Here is a 19,417-nt window from a genome sequence, read left to right as displayed (position 1 = left end):
AGGCTTGAATTACCCTGTGCTGAGCTCGTGCATTCCTGGTTGGGCATCTACCTGCAGTAATGCTGAGATTCACTCAGACAGGAGAGCACACACTGCGTCTAACACTACACTCTGCATCATTAGGAGTAACACGAAACCATGTTCCAGGGGACAGGTGTGACTGTGACGTCACCAGCGGTAGCCGCACAGCTCTCTGGTGACGTGGCGTCCTCACCTATGGGTTTCTACGTCCTCTTTGCTTATGTTCCTGAGCCACTAATGTCAGACACCGACAATTAAAGTCACCGAGGGTCAGCTCACCTCCGCTGGCCAACAAGTTCTCCTGGACTTTGTCCCTGCTGTCCTCCAGCACATCAGCCATGTACTGGGCCACTTTCTTGACCACGCTGGGAAGTCAACAAAACAGAGAAGATCATTTTTAGGAAAAAAAAATCCATGCAATAAAATGACTGTTGCACTAGGACATACTATATAATGAGTCCTATCTTACATGAAGCATTTAAGGAATACGGAGGATCAGGGTCTGGTTCTATGGAGAAATCAGGTGTATAGCTGTAGGGCTTTACAGGGACTGAATGCAGTGTTTCTCAATCCAGAAAGGAAGCAGCTATGCGGACTGGTCATGGTGGAGCACCCCTGCAATCCGAGCACTTGGGAGGTAGAGGCAGGAGGGCCAGAACTTGGAGACCATTCTCTGATGCAAGAGGAATTACAACCCGAAAAGTAACTTATGACCCCCCCCCGCTTTCTCATTCAAGGGTCAGCCTTGACCTCCTTTAGGCTTCCCCCCAACTTGGTTGTAAGACATGGGGTCTCAGTACACAGCCCAGGCTGGCTTCAACAGGCAATCTTCCTGCGGCGGCCTCTCGAAAACTGGAAAAACATATGTATAGCATGTCCCCAGTCACGCACCTTTTCACTAATCTACAACAGCAGGCCGCCTTGCCTTCAGTATGACAGGCCACCAGTACAGTACCACAGCTATCCTTACTGCGTGTGCGTATGTTAAAATCACCCCTCAAACTGGACATGGGGGTGCACAGTTCAGTCCCTGCACTCAGAGGCAGGGGCGGTAGGATCACACTGAACTCAAGCCAGGCTGGGCTCAAAAGAGAAATCCTGTCTCAAAACAAAAACAAGGGGCTGTGGAGATATACGGCTTAGCAGTTACAGAAACAGACTTCCAGAGAACCCAAGTTCAGTTTCCAACCCGAGTCAGGAGCTCACAACCACCTGTGGCTCCAGCACCAGGGGACCTAAAGCTGTTTCTGGCCTCCACAGGCACCTACACTCACGTCACACACACACACACTGACAACACACACATACACAAATAAACAAATAGAATTCTCCATACACCATTGATTAGAGTAATGTGAATGAAAATCCCACTGTGGCAGGCAGGGTGAGCCTCAAGGGCCGAGGATCTCTATGAGTTTGAGGCCAGACTGGTCTACGTACCAAGTTCAAGGCTACCCAGGGCTACAAAGTGAGACTGTCTCTCAAGCAAACAAACAAAAACAAAACAAACAAACAAAAAATCTAAAAGAAGAAACCCAGAGATACTACTTTGTACCCACCAGGAGGGTTAACAAAATGTGCTCCTGGGACAAATGTCGCAAAATTAAACTACTTCAGCACTGACCACACCTCTGTAATCCCAGCACTAGGAAAACTGAAGCAAAACTGCTATTGGCTCTGAGCCAGCCTGGGCTACAGAGCGTGCTCTCACACAGCCTGGGCTACATACAGAGAGTGCTCTCACACAGCCTGGGCTACAGAGCGTGCTTTCACACAGCCTGGGCTACATACAGAGCGTGTTCTCACACAGCCTGGGCTACAGTGTGAAACCTGACAATGTAAATGGGAACTGGTACAGCCACTTTCAAATCAACTCTTCAGAAAAGAACCAAAGAGCCCAAGGATTCCATTCCCAAGTACACATACACTCAAGAGAAACGAGAACTTAGCACACAAAAAATACATAAGCCAAAGAGAATAAACTAAGTGGGTGGTTAATAAAACATGAGACATAATGAAGCATTTGGTAATAATGAATATGAAGGAATATCGTTCTCTAATGAAAGGAAAGCGTTTGGCATGGTGGTCCATGCTTGCAGTCCCGGGGTAGGGAAACAGACAGGAGGATCTCGGGGCTTGCAGTCGGTGGCTTACCCGAATCTGCAAGCCCCACGGGTTCCAATGAGAGGCCCTGCGTCCTGACCGACATGTGCTCCTGCACACACGTTCACCCACATGAACATGCTCTCACACCCAGGTACACACAGACGCCACGTGCACACACAGAAACACCCACCAAACACTGACAGACAAAGAAAAAGCCGTTTCCTGAAGTCACTCAGCGCGCACAGAGAGCAGTGTCTGCAAAGACACTCTGCAGACAGCCCATTTCCACAGCAGCCTCACACACGCAGATACGTTACCCTTCTACAAAGGCATCCAGTTTAGCCAGTTCATCCGACAAGCCAACCAAGACATCCAGCGTGCCGACCTACGGGAGATGCAGCTTAGTGTTAGCGCTCACCACTTCCACTCTTATTGGAGGCTTAGACACAGGGCTTACCATGTAACTGAGGAGAAGCCCAGACCCCCGTCCTCCAGTCCTCAGTGTGAGACCTCCATCCCTCCAGTCTCTCCAGTGCTGAGATTACAGATTCACAACATCTTGTCTCCCTGTCTCCCACCCCCTTCTGAGTGGGTGGGGCTGGTGTTTTGTTGTTGTTGTTGTTTTGGGGGTGGTTTTTTTTTTTTTGAGACAGAGTCCCATCTAGTCCACACTGGCCTCAAACCTGGTATGTGGCCAAGGCTGGCCTTGAACTCTGATCTTTCTGCCTCTGCTGACTGAGTGCTGGGATTACAGGCTTGCACCCTCACTCTCCCCCCTCTTCACTTTTAAAAACTACATGATGGATCTTTATTTGAAGGGCCCACTTTTATTTCACAAAATATAGAAAAATATAGAAATGCTGACCATTTAAGTGCATTTGTATATATGAGTTAATCCTGTAAGTGGAAACTACCACACAGGACATGAAAACTTGGCAGGTAAGGACTAGGCCCATGCCTGCTCTAACAGGCCAGGGACAATGGTGATGTCAAGTCCTGCTTAGGATGGGTCTGTGGGCATCCACCACAGGCCTGTTGTTGAGTCTGTGTGCACAACTGTGTGCCAAAGGCCATGCTTTAGAAGTGAAATGCTGTTAGCCAGGCTGGTGGCCACGCCTTTAATCCCAGCACTCGGGAGGCAGAGGCAGGCGGATCTCTGTGAGTTCCAGGACAGCTAAAACTGCTACACAGAGAAACCCTGCCTCAAAAAACCAAAAAGCAGTTAAAGCTGTCTTCACAAAAGTTCAGCTGGCATCCTGGCAGTCTGCTTCACTACAACTGATGGATTACAGGTCTCCAACAAATGTTAGGTACATTTAATAGACTAAATAAAGCCTAAGTAGGCACTCTGGTAATAGAGTATAAACAATAACAAATATTACTGTGATGCTTAAAAATATATACTAAGACTCTGCTCTTCTGAAAATCCCACTTGTGATGGAGCATCAAGGCTTCCTTATAATTTAGAAAAACAGGAGGAAAGAGTGATCCAAGACCAAGGTCTACTCTAAATGATATCAACATCTGGAGAGGGGTGACTTCCTACTCAAGGAGCCTAGAAACTCACTTCTACCAAACAAAGAGAGCCCTTCCCAGGCTCCCCAAACCCACAGCCCCCCAGGCTCCCCAATCCCACAGCCCCCCAGGCTCCCCAATCCCACAGCCCCCCAGGCTCCCCCAATCCCACAGCCCCCCAGGCTCCCCAATCCCACAGTCCCCCAGGCTCCCCAATCCCACAGCCCCCCAGGCTCCCCAATCCCACAGTCCCTCAGGCTCCCCAATCCCACAGCCCCCCAGGCTCCCCAATCCCACAGTCCCCCAGGCTCCCCAAACCCACAGCCCCCCAGGCTCCCCAAACCCACAGCCCCCCAGGCTCCCCAAACCCACAGCCCCCCAGGCTCCCCCAATCCCACAGTCCTTCCAGGCTCCCCAAACCCACAGTCCTCCCAGGCTCCCCAAACCCACAGTCCCCCCAGGCTCCCCCAATCCCCCAGTCCCCCAGGCTCCCCCAAACCCACAGCCCCCCAGGCTCCCCAAACCCACAGTTCTCCCAGGCTCCCTGGGCACAGTTCTCCCAGGCTCCCTGGGCACAGTTCTCCCAGGCTCCCTGGGCACAGTTCCCCCAGGCTCCCTGGGCACAGTTCCCCCAGGCTCCCTGGGCACAGTTCTCCCAGGCTCCCTGGGCACAGTTCTCCCAGGCTCCCTGGGCACAGTTCCCCCAGGCTCCCTGGGCACAGTTCCCCCAGGCTCCCTGGGCACAGTTCTCCCAGGCTCCCTGGGCACAGTTCTCTGCACAGCGCAGCCTCACCTTTAAGTCAGGGATGTTGAACTTGGAAGACACCGCAAGGTTGTTGTTCTTGGAAGTTGCTGCATGGAGTTTCTCCCATGTTTGCTGACACGTTTTCTCCCCGGGAGCAGATATGAGCCAGAACTCAGTCATGTTTGTTGCTTCTTTGGAAATCAGCGGAGAAGCTGTAGTGTTAAAACAGAGCAGTAACGTTTACTGTCCTGAGTAAAACCTTACAGCAGTTAGGGTCTGAAATGGCCCCAGAGAACCTGGTTGATCCCCAGTCAGAGGGGCTACTGGCAGGCTACAAAGGGGTGTGTGTTTGGGGGAGGTCAGAGCACAACGGAAATGCATTTGAAGGGGACACTGGGACCTTGGCCCTTCCCTCCCTCCCCTCTGTCTTAATCCAAAGTCTCAATGTTTTGCCCAAGCTGGCCTCAAACTTTTAGACAAGCAAGCTTCTCACTTCGGCTTCCCAAACGGCTCAATTACGGGGACAAGCCGCCAAGCTCCTTTCCTGCCACTGCCATGAAGAACGCAGGACTCACTTGGCCGGACAGTGATGGCGCACACTTTAATCCCAGAACATGCGAGTCAGACGCAGGGGATCTCTGAGTTTGAGGCCAGCCTGGTCTACAGATCGAGTTCCAGGACAGCCAGGGCCACACAGAGAAGCCCTCTCTTGAAAAAACAACAACAAAGAAGAAAACAAGCAGGGCTTGCCGCACTGAGACAGCAACAGTCGAAACGGCCATCAGCCTCCGTGCTGCCACCTCGGCTACTGGCCTGGGCTATTTCCCCTTATCTGGTGTGGCTGGATTTATGTTGACGTCTTTGATCCATTTGGATTTAAGTTTTGTGCATGGCGACAGACATGGGTCTATCTGCAGTCCTCTACATGTCAGCCTCAATTATGCCAGCACCATTTGTGGAAGATGCTGTCTTTTTTCCGCCTGATACTTACAGTCACTAAACTATTTTACCCCAGACACCAATCAAGAGACTGCCCTGACTGTACCATCAGGAGAATCTACTGCATCTTCAAGCCTCTGGCTGCTTTGTCTGGTTAGTGGTATGGAGATTAAACCCGGAGTCTCGGGCACCTTAGGTAAACATCGAGTCTTTTCCCAGTCCGAGAGACAGGGTCTCACTACACTCCTACGTTGGCCTTGCATTCTCTTACAGCCCAGGCAGGCCCGGACTTTAAATCCTCCTTCCTGGGCATCCCAAGCACATAGGGTCACAGGCCTGGATATTAGCCCAGTCTGAACTACCTTTAATAATTGCAGTTTCCTAGGTGGCCAGTTTTGGGGAATTTGATGTTTTCTTGTATGTTTGTTGTGGGTGTGTTTTTCTACTCTCTAACTGCTCTAAGTCTGTGACAAGAGTTTCGTCCTGAGCTCTGCCCCTTCTGTACGGTGCAAGCCAGTAGATGTCCATCTCAGCATTCTAAGATACCGGCTCGCAGATGTCCCAAAGACCCTGCGCCTCTACTCCAATGAGCTTTTACCAGGATAAAGGAACTAATGTCAAGAATCATTCTCCACACAGTGCAGCCAGCAGTGTCTGGGAAAACCACAGAAAGCTATCTAAGGAGCCCTTTGGGGAGATGAGCAGGGAGGGCCAACGTGGCCTTTGCATTTGGTACTTACTACGACACATAGGTCTCCAAATGGTCATGTTCCCTTCTCACACTAACCCATGAGACACTCCTGAGGGCACAACACACAACAGTGGTCCAGGGCCAGCGCTGGACTCCGAGAGCCACATTCTCTACAGGACTCTCTCCTGGCTGAGCCAGAAAAGAACGCTAGTGTGTGTGTGTGTGTGTGTGTGTGCTTGTGAGTGTATGTGTGCGTGCATGTGTGCGTGCGTGCGTGTATCACTGCATGTGTGGAGGTCGGGGTCTCCGGGGTCTGCTGCACTGTGTTCTCTGGAGTGACCTCCATGTCTCTTCCGGCTCACCACAGGAGCTGTGATCACAGGTATGCACTCACCCGCCTCGCATCTCCCTGGCCCTGCACCTCTCGGATATTGCTGAAGGAATAACCCTGAGGATTAAACGAGCTAACAGATAAGCTGCTGAACTATGGCTGGTGCCCACTTTCCCGTTCCTGAAATATAATCTATACACAATGAAACACACCCATCTTAAGGCTTCAATCAGCTCCCGTTAAACCACTGCCAAACCAAAATTAAGAACTACCATGGAAATATCAAGGTACACAAAGTAGGGATGTCCTGTGATATTTTATTGAGGGAGAAATCACTTACATGAGAAACCAAGAAAGCCAAGAACCAAAGGTCTGCACGCTGCTCTCCAAGACGCAGCCGGAACCCAAAGAGGAGCCGTCTCCTTCCCCCAGCTCTTTTATCCCCTGTAAACTACGCAGCTGTGACCACGCCCAAACGGGCATGGGCAGCGCTATGGGTACGTAAGATGTCTCCCTACAAAGAACATTTGTAGTAGCTCGTGCCTTTAACCCCACACAAGGAAAGCAGAGCAGGAGAGCCCCGAGAGCCAGGACCACAGCGAGACCCTGTCTTGAAAGTATTTTTCATTCAGGAGGGTGGTCCACTTGGGACTCAAACAGGTTCCCAGGGATCCGAGGCTGGGTGACTTACACAACAAAGACCCTGCCTCGACAGTCAAGAACAAGTCAGGCATGGTGGCACATGCCCACAGTCTCAGCATTCACAGTTACTTCAGCCTCTGTCCCCCAACCTCGTCCTATCAATCCCGCTCCAGTCAGCCCCGGCACGGGCCACTCTGCTTTCCGCCCCCACTGGTTAGCGTTGCCTGGGTTAGAATTCCACTGCCCACGAGCTGGAGGAAGCACATGCAATGTGCTCCGTGGGCCCCAAATGTCCCTGCACTGCTTGGGATACCACTAAGTACATCTGTTTACTCACAGGGGACGTTTGAATTTACTGGTCTAGGGTATTAAGAACAAGGCATTTTATGAACCAAGTGTTTTGTGAAAACATGTTTCCACTTCCCTTGGGTTAACTTTGTAGAAATGCACTTTTTTTTTGGAGGGGTGGGGGTTTCGAGATAGGGTTTCTCTGTGTAGCCCTGGCTGTCCTGCAACTCACTCTGTAGACCAGGCTGGCCTCCAACTTGCAGAGATCCTCCTGCCTCTGCCTCTGCTGGGATTAAGGGTGTGCACCACCACCTGGCCAGCCAGAAGTGTAGTCTAAGCAGGTAACTTGTATATCTGACCTTACAGCAGCTGCCAACTGTCTTCCAGGGAGAACATCCTGTGCTCTGATACCAGAGCCCTCAAGCCCACCTGCTCATTGACGTTAACTCACGGCCTCATCTTCAGTCTTTCGGTGCTTGCAGGGGGATCCTACCTTTCATTCCCACAATGCATCTCCATGGGGGCTAATGAGATTTGTGCATCCTTTATAGTTTCTTTTAAAATCACTGCTCACATTTTTGTGCACGTGTGTAGGTGTATAGGTGCCAGGCGGTAGCCACAGGTGTTGTTCCTCAAGCAGCATCCACCACCCCTTTTTGAGACAGGGTCTCTTGCTGGCCTACAGCTCGTCAAGTAGGTGAGGCTGGCCGGCCAGTGAGCCCCATGGATCCACCTGTCGCAGCTTCGCTAGCACCGGGCTTAGGAGTGCCAACAGACACGCCTGCCTTTTCTTTTTTAGTGAGCCCTAGAGGTTGAAGTTAGGCCCTCATTGTACAGCAAACATTTTACTGACTGAGCTATCTCCCCAGTTCCTGTGTACCCATTAAACACACACACACACACACACACACACACACACACACACACACACACACACACACACACCAAACGAAACTGAGTTATTAGTGGATTCTAGAGTTTTGTACTCTGGTGGAGTCTGAAACACAATCAGCTCTGCACCGTTAGCCCCGAGCCCCTATAACCGGCAATAACTGATGTATAAAGAGCAAATCTCTGCTCGCTGCCGTGGAGGCTCTGGTCTGGGGTCAGCTGGTGGCGCTCCACCCAGGCAGTGCTAAGACAGCAGAGCAAAGCTCACCAGGGCAGAAGCAGAGACCAGAAAGAGGAGGGACAACAGCCCCGCAGGTCTCGGAGGCCGCCACCAACAACCTAGAGACTTCCCGATTAGCCCTTCTGAAAGAATCCACTATCTTCCAATAGCGCTAAGACACCTTTCCACATAGATGCCCCCCCACACCCAACTTAAGACCCCACTATGGGGCTGGTACTGTACTCGGGTAGAGCTCTGGGTCATGAGGCCCTAGGTCCAAATCCCAGTACCACAAAAATATATAACCCAAGCAACACCACATAAGTACATGTGGGTTATTTATACCCATGTGGTCTGACTTTCTGTCTTTCCACATAGCTCTGGATGTCCTCAACTCTCTATGTAGACCAGACTGAAAAGTGGTCAGCCTCTGCCCAGCTGTCTTCTTCTTTAATCAGTAATGGGCTTCACTGTAACTTTTTTTTTTTTTTTTTTTTTTTTGGTTTTTCAAGACAGGGTTTCTCTGTATTGTTTTGGAGGCTGTCCTGGAACTCACTCTGTAGACCAGGCTGGCCTGGAACTCACAGAGATCCACCTGCCTCTGCCTCCCAAGTGCTGGGATTAAAGGCGTGCGCCACCACCGCCCGGCTTTCACTGTAACTTTTTTATTCATCTATGTTGCCGTACCCTGTTCATATTCCACACAACCCCTCCCCCACTGCCCTCTATGTAAGCAGGTTAAATCTAGATGCCACAACAGAAAGCATCCCTGTCTCTTTAGGCTTCTTCCTATTCCCCTTTCTACTGTTCTGTCATATGTGTGTGTGACAAGGACACACAGACACACACTCTTTTTATCTAGGAGTTCTTTCTGGGAAGGAGCGGTGTGGAGACGGCGTGTCACGTGGCCCAGGCTGGCCTCGAACTGGTCATCTTGCTGCCTCCCTTTCCGAGCACTTGGCTTACAGACACAAGCCCACGGCTGACCTAGCCGACTCTTATCTTTATCACCTTTATTTCCCTGTGTAGGTGTGCACACGGGACAACTTGTGAGCAAGCACCTTTACCCACTAAGCTGTCTCCCTGACCCCTAGTTCCTATTTTCTCAATGGTGGCTCTGAGAGGTGTGGCCAATGTCCAATTTATCACCTTTAAAAATATTTTTCTGTGCCACAGAAAGACTTGACTTGCCATAGTCAAATATTACCCTGTTTGGAAGTTCTCACTTGGAATTTTTCAGCTAGTGTTCTCTTTAAATGCGTGTCTGTTCACCTGGCTGAGCCAAAGGCCACGGCGCTATCTGCCACTGACGCACGCTGCTCTCTGCTGTTTTCTCTTGGCACGGCAGTGCTATTTCTGTTTTCCTGCCTTCACTCACTTCTTTTCACTACGTTTACACGTGTGCACGCACCGTGTGCCCGGCACCCTCGGACGTCAGAGAAGGCCTGTGCAGCCCTGAACTAGAGTGTGGACGGCTGTGAACTCCATGTGTGTGCAGTCACTGCTCTAGCCCGACTTCTCTTCCACCTGTCCTTCTTATCGAGGAACATTTTACTTCAGGTACACTAAGTTCCAGCTTTCAAAAACTTCCATTTCCTGGGGAGCATGGGAGGATGGATGGTCAAGGGAATGGGGAGACTGATATGTAAATAAGAGTGCTTCTAAAATACAACAAAATAAAATATTTTAAAAAAAAAGAAAAACTTCCATTTCCAGCCGGGCGGTGGTGGCGCACAGGAGGCAGGCGGATCTCTGTGAGTTTGAGGTCAGCCAGGTCTACAGAACTACACAGAGAAATCTTGTCATGAAAAACCAAAAAAACAACCAAACAAACAAAAGAACCCCAAAACGTCCATTTCCTTGCTCATCATTAAGTCATTGGTCATATTCCTAATTATCATGTTACAGTTTGATTACTGGATTTGATCTTCCTTTTGAGGATGCTGGAGGCCCAACCAGATGGTTCAGGGTGAAGGTTTGATGACTAAGCTGCATCCTTTAGGGTCTACACGGTGGAGCTCCTGCAAGCTCCTCTCTGACTTTAACACAGGTTCATGCACACGCACACACGCACAGTGTAATTTTTTTGAAAAATGATTGGGATAAGGTCTTACTGTGCAACCCTGGCTAGCCTGGAGCTGGTTATATAGACCATGATGGCCTCAGACTCAGATCAGCCCGCCTCTGCTCCCCATTGCTGGGATGCTGAAATTAGCATGGGTCATCAGCCCAGACTCATTCTTTTTTTAGAGACCGATGTTGAGCTTTGCTCTGGAAGGCACCTGGTTTGCTGGACTCTGTTCTCCTGTTTAAGAGTGTTGTACTGGAACAGAAACAGCTCAGGGACAGACACTTGCCTGGCAACCCCTCAGGCCTGGATTCAAGGAGAGAGGAGGGGAAGGGGAGAACAGGGAAGCGATGGTGCTGGCAATTTTACTGGACCTACAGGGGTACTGATGTTTCTCTGTCAGCTTTACCTGACTAGAAGTCATCCGCCAGCCTGGAGTCAGCAAAGTTCAGCTTCTCTGCTTGAGTTTCCGTCCTGACTGCAGCACAACGATCTGCAGGGGAGAAAGCTGGGGGCCTTCTGTGGGCTGTGTCCTTCTCTGGGTTCCAACCAGCACTACCCGCTACCCACAGTGTGGAAGCCGTTTCTCCCCCTTGCCTGGCCAGCTTTGCAGCTGTGTGTGATGGGAGAGTGAGCCTTTTCCGTCAGAACCTAGTCTGGCTGTACGTGAGTCACAACCTTTGGTACTGTTATGTAACCAATATTTCCTTCTGCGTGGGGACCAGCACATCCTCTAGTCTCCCCACTTTCTCAACCTTGTGTTTGGCACTTAAAGTTAAAAAACAAAACAGGATGAATGACAACGAACAACAAAAAATTCACAAGGCAGAAAGAAAGAAAGGAAGGAAGGAAGGAAGGAAGGAAGGAAGGAAGGAAGGAAGGAAGGAAGGAAGGGACAATACTATTTGTGAAGAACACGGGCAACAATGAACATGAATTATTTGGTAATTATTAGAAATAAAATTCATACACTATTGATAAGCTGTCTTGATTGGCAAAATGTAAATTCATTCAGGAGCTAAAGAAGCTATAACAACCTGTCATCATGGATTCAAATACATAAAGCCAGGCATGTCGGCACAAACTTCTAACTAAAAGTTCAGGGCTAGCCTGGGGTACGGTACTGGTCAGCTTTTTGTCAATCTAACACAACCCAGGGCCACCCGGGAAGAGGAAACCTCAACAGAGAAGACGCCTCCAGACTGTAGGCGAGCTGCAGGGCCAGTCTCCTGATTATCGATGTGGAAAGGCAGAGACTACAGTGGAGTCCACGGTGGAGTGCCTCCATGGGGCTGATGGTCCTGGGTTACATCTAAAAAGCAACCTAACCAGGCGATGGTGGCTCGCGCCTTTAATCCCAGCACTCAGGAGGCAGAGACAGGTGGATCTCTGTGAGTTCGAGGCCAGCCTGGTCTACAGAGTGAGTTCCAGGACAGCCTCCAAAGCTACACAGAGAAACCCTGTCCCGGAAAAAACCAAAATTGAATGAATGAATGAAAGAAAGAAAGAAAGAAAGAAAGAAAGAAAGAAAGAAAGAAAGAAAGAAAGAAAATAAAAGCAGCCTGAGCATGCCCTGAGGAGCGCGCCTGCAGCGGCATTCCTCGAGTTCCTGCCTCCCTTCCCTCTGAGGACTGTAACCTACAGGGTAAAGAAACCCTCTCCTCCCAAGCTGGTCTTGTCAGTGTTTTATCACAGCAACAGAAACCTAACCAAGACAGCTGCATAGTGAAACTGTTTTCAAGGCTCTAATGTCTAAAATAGTAATGCTTTAGATAAGCTACCTAAACACACGTTGTTATTTTACAAAAGGGATGTTATTTATTTACTTATATATTTGGAAACTGATCTTAAATGCCTGGGCTCAAGCAGACTGCTGCCTCACTTTTGAGGCAGCTGGGAATACAGTGTGGGTCCCCTGTGTGGCTCAGTTTCATCTCTCATCTGTTTTGGGGACCACACTTAGGGCCTCCCATGTTCTGGACACGCACTCCAGCGCCCAGCTACACTCCCAGCCTACCAGGTGTCTTTTCTTCTTAAACACCAGGAAGTCCAGAGACTACAAAGGGCATCACACAGAACACTGGAGAATCTAGCAAGTGGCCCAGTGGGAAAGGCGCTCTCCTCCAGACCTGACCTCTGCACCAGGCCTGACCTCTCCTCCAGGCCTGACCTCTCCACTAGGCCTGACCTCTCCTCCAGGCCTGACCGCGGCCCTTGTCACGTGAAGGTGGAAGGTGGGAGAGACCCCGCACGGTGAGTCCTGCCCTGAGTGAGGGTGAGCTTGGCAGGACAGAGAGCAGAGCATTTCCAATGTCACATGTACAAACAACAGACGCTCTGTGCCTACACTCTCTCCTCGCCAGGTAACAGGCTGAGTGACTCATCACACACGCACCAAGCGCTGGTTCCCACTTGGAAGGAAATGTGAATCTGCCCATCAGCCCTTGGGAGAGTTTTTCCTGCCTTATCCTCAAACCTTCCTGGGTCTGTTCCACCCTAGCCTCAAGCCTGCCCTTGGTTCTCTTTCCATTCTGCCTCTCCACTCGGTCCACTCTGCACAAACTCTGCCTATAAAGGCCATCCAAGCTCGGCCTGGAGAGACGGCTCAGCGGTTAAGAGCACTGGCTGCTCTTCCAGAGGACCTGGGTTCAATTCCCAGCACCCACGCGGCAGCTCACAACTGTCTTTACTGTTTCAGGAGACCTGACAGCCTTATACAGGCAAAACACCAGAGCACATAAAGTAAAAATAAAACAAATAAATGTGATCAAGCCATTTTCTCAACTAAGTCCACTGCCGGCAAACCGTCAACACATACCACACTTCAACTCTCAATCTCAGCCACTGAACCCACGTAAACATTCCGGCTGTATCAAGGCACATGCATATTTCATGTCTAGTCTCTGATTTAACTAGTCGTTGTTTTCAATTTAGAGTCTTACTAATCTCGAGTCGCTAGAACTGTGGTTGCCTCTAGGAAGCAAAACAAATGATGTAGTCCCTGCCATCAAGCTACTTTCAGTGATGGCCACAGACCTCCATGAGGCAGGCAAACGTCCACAGGTAAAGAGAGGGGGAGGGGGCGCTCACGGGGGTCAAGGCAGGAAAACAACCTCAGCAGCACACATGAGCAGCTCACGGGAGCAAAGCTCACAAGCAGAGGGAAAGTCTGGGCCCAAAGCTCTGTTCTCTTTAATCGCCAGCCTCTCGCCTATGTGAATTTGAAGGCTAGAACGACTCTCCTACCACACTAATTTGAATGTAAAATAAAAACAATGTATCCGCTTACAGAAAACAGGACAGTGTCCCAGCAAGTACCCCAAGCCTGCACTGCATTTAATGCTTTCAAGAAACCCAATGCTGTAGCCCAGCTGTGGTGGCACACACCTATAATCCCAGGCAAGTTTAAGGCTAGCCTAAGTGGCAATTGTGAGTTCCAGGTTAGTTTGAACTATACACAGTAACGCCTTTTCTCAAAAGGACGGATGGCAGGCAGGCGGGTCATCATTGACTGTATACAGTTCTAGGTGAGGCCAGCCTGGTTTACACGAGATGCTTTCAGAAAGAATAAAAGTAAGCCATTATACAGAACACAATGTCGGGAAGTACCTAGCAGTTTCTGGTAAAGCTGCTGAGACCTGCTTGACCTGGCACATGGGCCAACACCGCTGTGTGTCTACTACTGAAAGTCATTAAATACAACTCTTCCGGCCTGGCAAGGGGCTTGCCTTTGGAATCTCGGCGTCTCAGAGATGGGGAGCAGTTTGAAGTTAGGGTGACTGGGCTTTATAGGGAGCACCAGGCCAGCCTGGGCTACGGTGTGAAACCTGTAGGGCAGGACCAAGGTGATGGTAAGAGCCCTGGCTGTACAGCCTGGTGATCCACGTTCTAGCTGCAGAGCCTGGGTGGCCACTGTGACCTCCACACTCCTGCACAGAGATGGGAGGCAGAGACAGCAGTGACAGAGAAGCTCACCGGTGGGTCAGCACCCTGGGGTACTCAGGAGACTCTGCATCAACAGAGCACACCACAGGAACCCCTGAACCCACCTAGACCCCACCTCCAGAACGCCACTTCCCTTTTCTCGCGGGCTGGTCATGTATAATCCCGACTAGACCACGATGCATTCTGGTCTAAGGTGACCTCTTCAGTCTGAAAGTTGAGTTAAAGACCTAAAATCAGGGCTGAGCTAAGTCACGGAGTACACACCTGCCTAGCTACGCACAACACTCTGACTCAATTCCTCGAACCCGAACCCCCACTCCCCTCTTGAAACAAGCTGGTTCCCAGCTCATCTGAGCTTTTTAACTGCTTCAAGGACAGCACATATTGAATCGTGAGTAATGAGAGCCCCTTCAATATGTTAATATGCTGGATCCCTTTAGAGCAGATGTTACTACTGATCTTGCAGAGCAGAGAACTTAAATGAAGGAATCTGTCCAAAGTCATAGCTAGTAGCTACACCGAGACAGAGACCTACTGAAGGTTTTCATACAATTCTAAAAATCACAATGCAGTTTCTGGAGTTCATACTAACAGCCATCAAAACAAAACTGGATTTACAAAAGTATGACTCTTATTTTCGCCTTCTTTATCATTTATTTGTCCAAGTATGTACTGACACTGCATGCCTATCCATCTCCTCGAGAAATGCACAGGACGACTTGCAGGTGTCCCGATGTGCCGACACTACGCAGAACTTGACAGAAGAGTCTAAACATGGGGCAGCCCTGTCTAAGGCCTTCAGCATTACCGTGAAGAACCAGTGAACCGGAACGAGCTAGCCAACGGCATTAGCATTTGCTGGAGACGGCTCAGCAGTCAGGAGCACCGGCTGCTCTCGCAGAGGAGCTGGTTCAGTTCCCTGCACACACACACGGTGGCTCACAACCACCAGGAAGGAACTCCAGCTCCAGGGAATCTAATGCCCTTTTCTGCTTTCCACAGGCACCAGAACACGTGGTACATGTAACATGCATGCAGACAAACACTCATACACACAAAACAAAAATAATTTCTTTCTTTAATTCACAAAAGAAACTTCCTATTCATTCAGTGTACTTTGAATGCCTCTCCCCTTCCCCCATTACGGGTCTCAATACGCAGCCCTGGCTGAGAGGGAATTCATAGATTTCCACACGCTTCTGCCTCCCAAGTGCTGGATTAAAGGCGTGCATCACAACTGGCATCACCCTTTCTACGGAATGCAGATACTGCATCCACCCGACATTCTATTTCTAAATGCACAACTGTGTTCCTCACTTCAGACCCACAGCTAGCTAACAAGCCACCTTTTATCCTGCTACAATATAAGCAACTCTCCTCCGCCGACTACTCTACCCAACCCTCTCAACTCACTGAGTGTATAGCACGTTTGCAGGACAGTGTGCTGTCACGAGTACATCTTCCCACAGGAGGACACGGCAAGACCGGTGCGGTCATACATGCCTGTGATACTGGTACTTGGGAGGCAGAGGCAGGAGCATCAGGAGCCCAAGGCCACCCTAGGCTACATCTGACCCTATCTCAAAACAAAAGGAAAAAGAAATTCCGGGTCACCTTGGTTTAATGACTGAACTCTTTCCAAGAACAACATGCTAACGCTGTCTTAAAATCATTGGTGAAAGGGAAATCAAATGGAAATTAACTTGTAGCTAAAATAAAATACAGCTCTACATCCAGACAGGGATTGGTGGCGCACGGGAGGCAGAGGCAGCATTCGGGAGGCAGAGGCAGGTGGATCTCTGTGAGTTCGAGGCCAGCCTGGTATACAGAGCCAGTTCCAGGACAGCCTCCAAAACAATACAGAGAAACCCTGTCTAGAAAAAGCAAAAAAAGAAAAAGAGAGAGATTATTTCCTGCCTTGTTTTGGATTTGGAATTAGAGGAACCACCTAGCTCTCAACATTCAGGATGCAGAGTACTATTTCCCCAGACCTGACCTAGTATCTGCAAAGGAACCAAAAGGGAATAGGATCCCATAGTCAGCACAATGGAGACTCCCTCACTTGTTGCCAAAGAACCGTGATTGACACCTGGAGCCCTGCGGCTCGCCCTGCTGCTCCTTACCTCCCCCAGCTGCACAGCACAGAAGCCCCTGATCCACACTCACAGAAGAGCAGTTCTCAGTTTTCCAAGGCCGGCCACTCACTGTGTGTGCCAGGCTGGCTCAGGCCTGTGGGGTCCTCCTGCCTCGGCCTCCCCGGTGCTGGAATTACAAGTGCACCACACAGGCTTACAGAGCAGTCTCCAGAGCACAAACTGCAAGTGCGGGATCCCTTGCAGCTGTTCTAACCACGTGGTTTCACCAAAGGCTTGGAATCTAAGACAGCAGCACCTCAAAACAGCACCCTCGTTTCCATGTGACTGTGGTTACTGCATAGGTCATCTGAGTGAATCCCACCTGCGGTCCGAAACCATGGAAGTTATGCTAGACTTAGACAAGTCACTTGGCCTCTCTGCTTCTCGTCCCAAGGGTCTACACGGGTTCCTGTCTACACACCGAATCAGGAAAGGGCGACAGAAGACCTCACAAAGGGAAAAACACAAAAGACTCCAACCAGCTTCAGACGGCTCCAGCCTCCGCTGTACACTTAGAGCGCCATAATAACTACCTCCTGGAAGGGTGCGTGGAATGTAATCTTCCTTTCCCTCCCCAATTCCTTCATCCCTCTGAGGGCGAATACAGCTAAGTAACCCCCTGAACTCCTCAGTGCAGAGACAGGGTACCCACACATCCTTTGGTGGCCAGTCTCACTGACTTAGACCACCTTCCATATCTTCATAAAACTGTGTCTTCTAAAGCCACAGCCTGACTCTTCCCACTGCCTATAACTTCCCTGGATCCTCTCTGCTTCTAACAGGAAAGCCCTGGAGAGCCGGACCCAGCTCAGACACACGCGACTGCCTCTCTGCCAGTCTGCAACACGCACCTCTCCCATCCCAGCCCCTGTAGTTTCTGGAAAGCTGTCTTCCTCCTCTCGTTCTGTTCCCTCAGCCTGGAACGTTCTCTCCACTCCTGTCTGCTCATCCCCTCTTCACACACCTCTTTTCAGGCCTCATGCCCGGTCAAACCCCCAGCAAAGCCTTCTTTGACTCTTCCACGGGGGTCCAATCCCTGGGAAACACTCCGCACCCGATAACGTTTTTATTTGTCCAGACAGGGTCTCACCGTATAACTCTGGCTGGCTCTGCCTCCCAAGTGCTACGATTAGAGGTCTCAGCTACCACACCCAACCTGCGTGACTATTATTATTACTTGTCTGTGAACCCTGCGAGCCCAGAGGCCATGTCGGCTTGATTAGCCCTGCTGTCCCCACAGTACCTGGTACACAGCACTCCCATAGCCGGGCAGGCGGCACGCAAAACTCCTTCCACTTTCCCACAGTGCAGTCTGCTGCAAGCCTGGCCCCTGGCTCCCCCTGAAACGCATCTTCCCTCTCGTGGGGCCCTTCCCTGAGTGGTAAATTCTCCTAGATTCTCTCCAACCCCACTAGCTTGCCAAGACCCAAACCCAAGTGTTCTTTCCTCCATGGCACGTTCATCCTCGCTCTGTTTTTACTAATTCCATACAAACTCATCCTGTCTCCCGAGACTCTATATTCTCACCATCAGCGCGGAACTCCTGGACTGGGCTATTCAACACCCCACCATTCCACTCCCAGGGCAACACACACACACACACACACACACACACACACACACACACACACAGACACACACACACACACAGACACACACACACACACACACACAGACACACACACACACACACACTACAACACACACTACACTACATTTTTTCCTCTGAAAAAGAATACCAGCTTCCCCCTCCTATGCCTCAGAGGTGATTCAATCTGCCTCATGAGAGGACTGCCCGCAAGTTCCTTGTCAGGGGATCTGGCATTCTAGTGAGCCGGCTTTGGTAATTCCCGTTCTGTCCACTGCCTACCATGACCCTGTGTCCTCTGTCACCGCCCCCCGCCCGCCTGCGGCAGGCTCCTGAAGGCTATCATTCCCTCTCCTCCCGCGCAGGCCAGAACACGCAGTGGGAACTGCATATGTGCATATACACACATACATACATACATACTCACACATACACACATACACCTATACACATACATATACATACATACACGCATACATATACATACACGCATACATGTACATACACAAGCATACATATACATATATACGCATACATATACATACACACATACACATACACACACACACACACACACACACACACACACCAGATCCCCGTCTGAGCCATTCTTCCCACCCCATTAGTGACCAGGACCCCTGCCCAAGGGGGCCCCGAACGGACGACACCACTCCCTCTGTCGCCGAGCTCCCGTCGAGGCCCCCATGATCCAAAGACACCAACCCTAGGCCCAGAGGCGCGGACACCCGACGCCCAGGCCGGCTGCAGCTCCGACGCCACCGCCTAGGCCCCCCGCCCGCCCCCACCCTCCCCGGCGGCCACTGCAGGGCCGGGGGCTGGGGCTCACCGACCCGGGCAGGTGTCTCTGGAGGCGGCGGCGGCGGCGGCGGCTGCGGAGCTGCGGAGCCTGGAATGCGTTAACCGCTCAGCGCTCCATCCCTCCCGGACCGCGGCTCCGGCCTCTCGGCTTCCTCGACCCCTGCGCCCAGAGCCGGTCACGTGCCCGCCCGCCGGAGCAGTCAGCTGACCGCGGCGCACGCCGCTCCGCCCACGCGCGCCACGGGGCGGGGCCCCGCGCCACCCTCCCTCCCCCCGGGTGGGCGGGGCCTGGAGGACGCCGAGCGCCGCTGCCGCCGGGTGGGCGGGGCCTGGAGGACGCCGAGCGCCGCTGCCGCCGGGTGGGCGGGGCCTGGAGGACGCCGGGCGCCGCTGCCGCCGGGTGGGCGGGGCTCGGCGCTCCTCCCGCTGCGGCTGCCACCCTGCTCGCCGCCCGCCCTCCTGGAAGTGCGCAC

At 51.2% G+C, this 19,417-nt stretch overlaps 1 protein-coding gene across 2 annotated transcripts in view; it reads right to left on the bottom strand.

Moving 5' to 3' along the window:
• Positions 1-19,140, bottom strand: part of Atp6v1c1 (ATPase H+ transporting V1 subunit C1) — a 32,693-nt gene extending 13,553 nt beyond the window's left edge. Inside the window, exons 1-4 of one of the 2 annotated variants that reach the window (XM_040730362.1) lie at positions 18,973-19,140; positions 4,436-4,599; positions 2,445-2,512; positions 301-386 (exon numbers count right to left, since the gene is read on the bottom strand). In XM_040730362.1, coding sequence (XP_040586296.1) covers positions 301-386; positions 2,445-2,512; positions 4,436-4,567 — 286 coding nt within the window. In that variant the 5' untranslated portion in view covers positions 4,568-4,599; positions 18,973-19,140. The remainder of the gene's footprint in view (positions 1-300; positions 387-2,444; positions 2,513-4,435; positions 4,600-18,972) is intronic. The other variant, XM_040730361.1, reaches the window with a different exon arrangement.
• Positions 19,141-19,417: the final 277 nt, after the last annotated feature.

The sequence above is a fragment of the Mesocricetus auratus genome, unplaced genomic scaffold (assembly GCF_017639785.1).
Source record: "Mesocricetus auratus isolate SY011 unplaced genomic scaffold, BCM_Maur_2.0 Super-Scaffold_100023, whole genome shotgun sequence".
Classification (NCBI taxonomy): Eukaryota; Metazoa; Chordata; class Mammalia; order Rodentia; family Cricetidae; genus Mesocricetus; species Mesocricetus auratus.
This window is presented reverse-complemented; position numbering and strand designations above follow the sequence as displayed.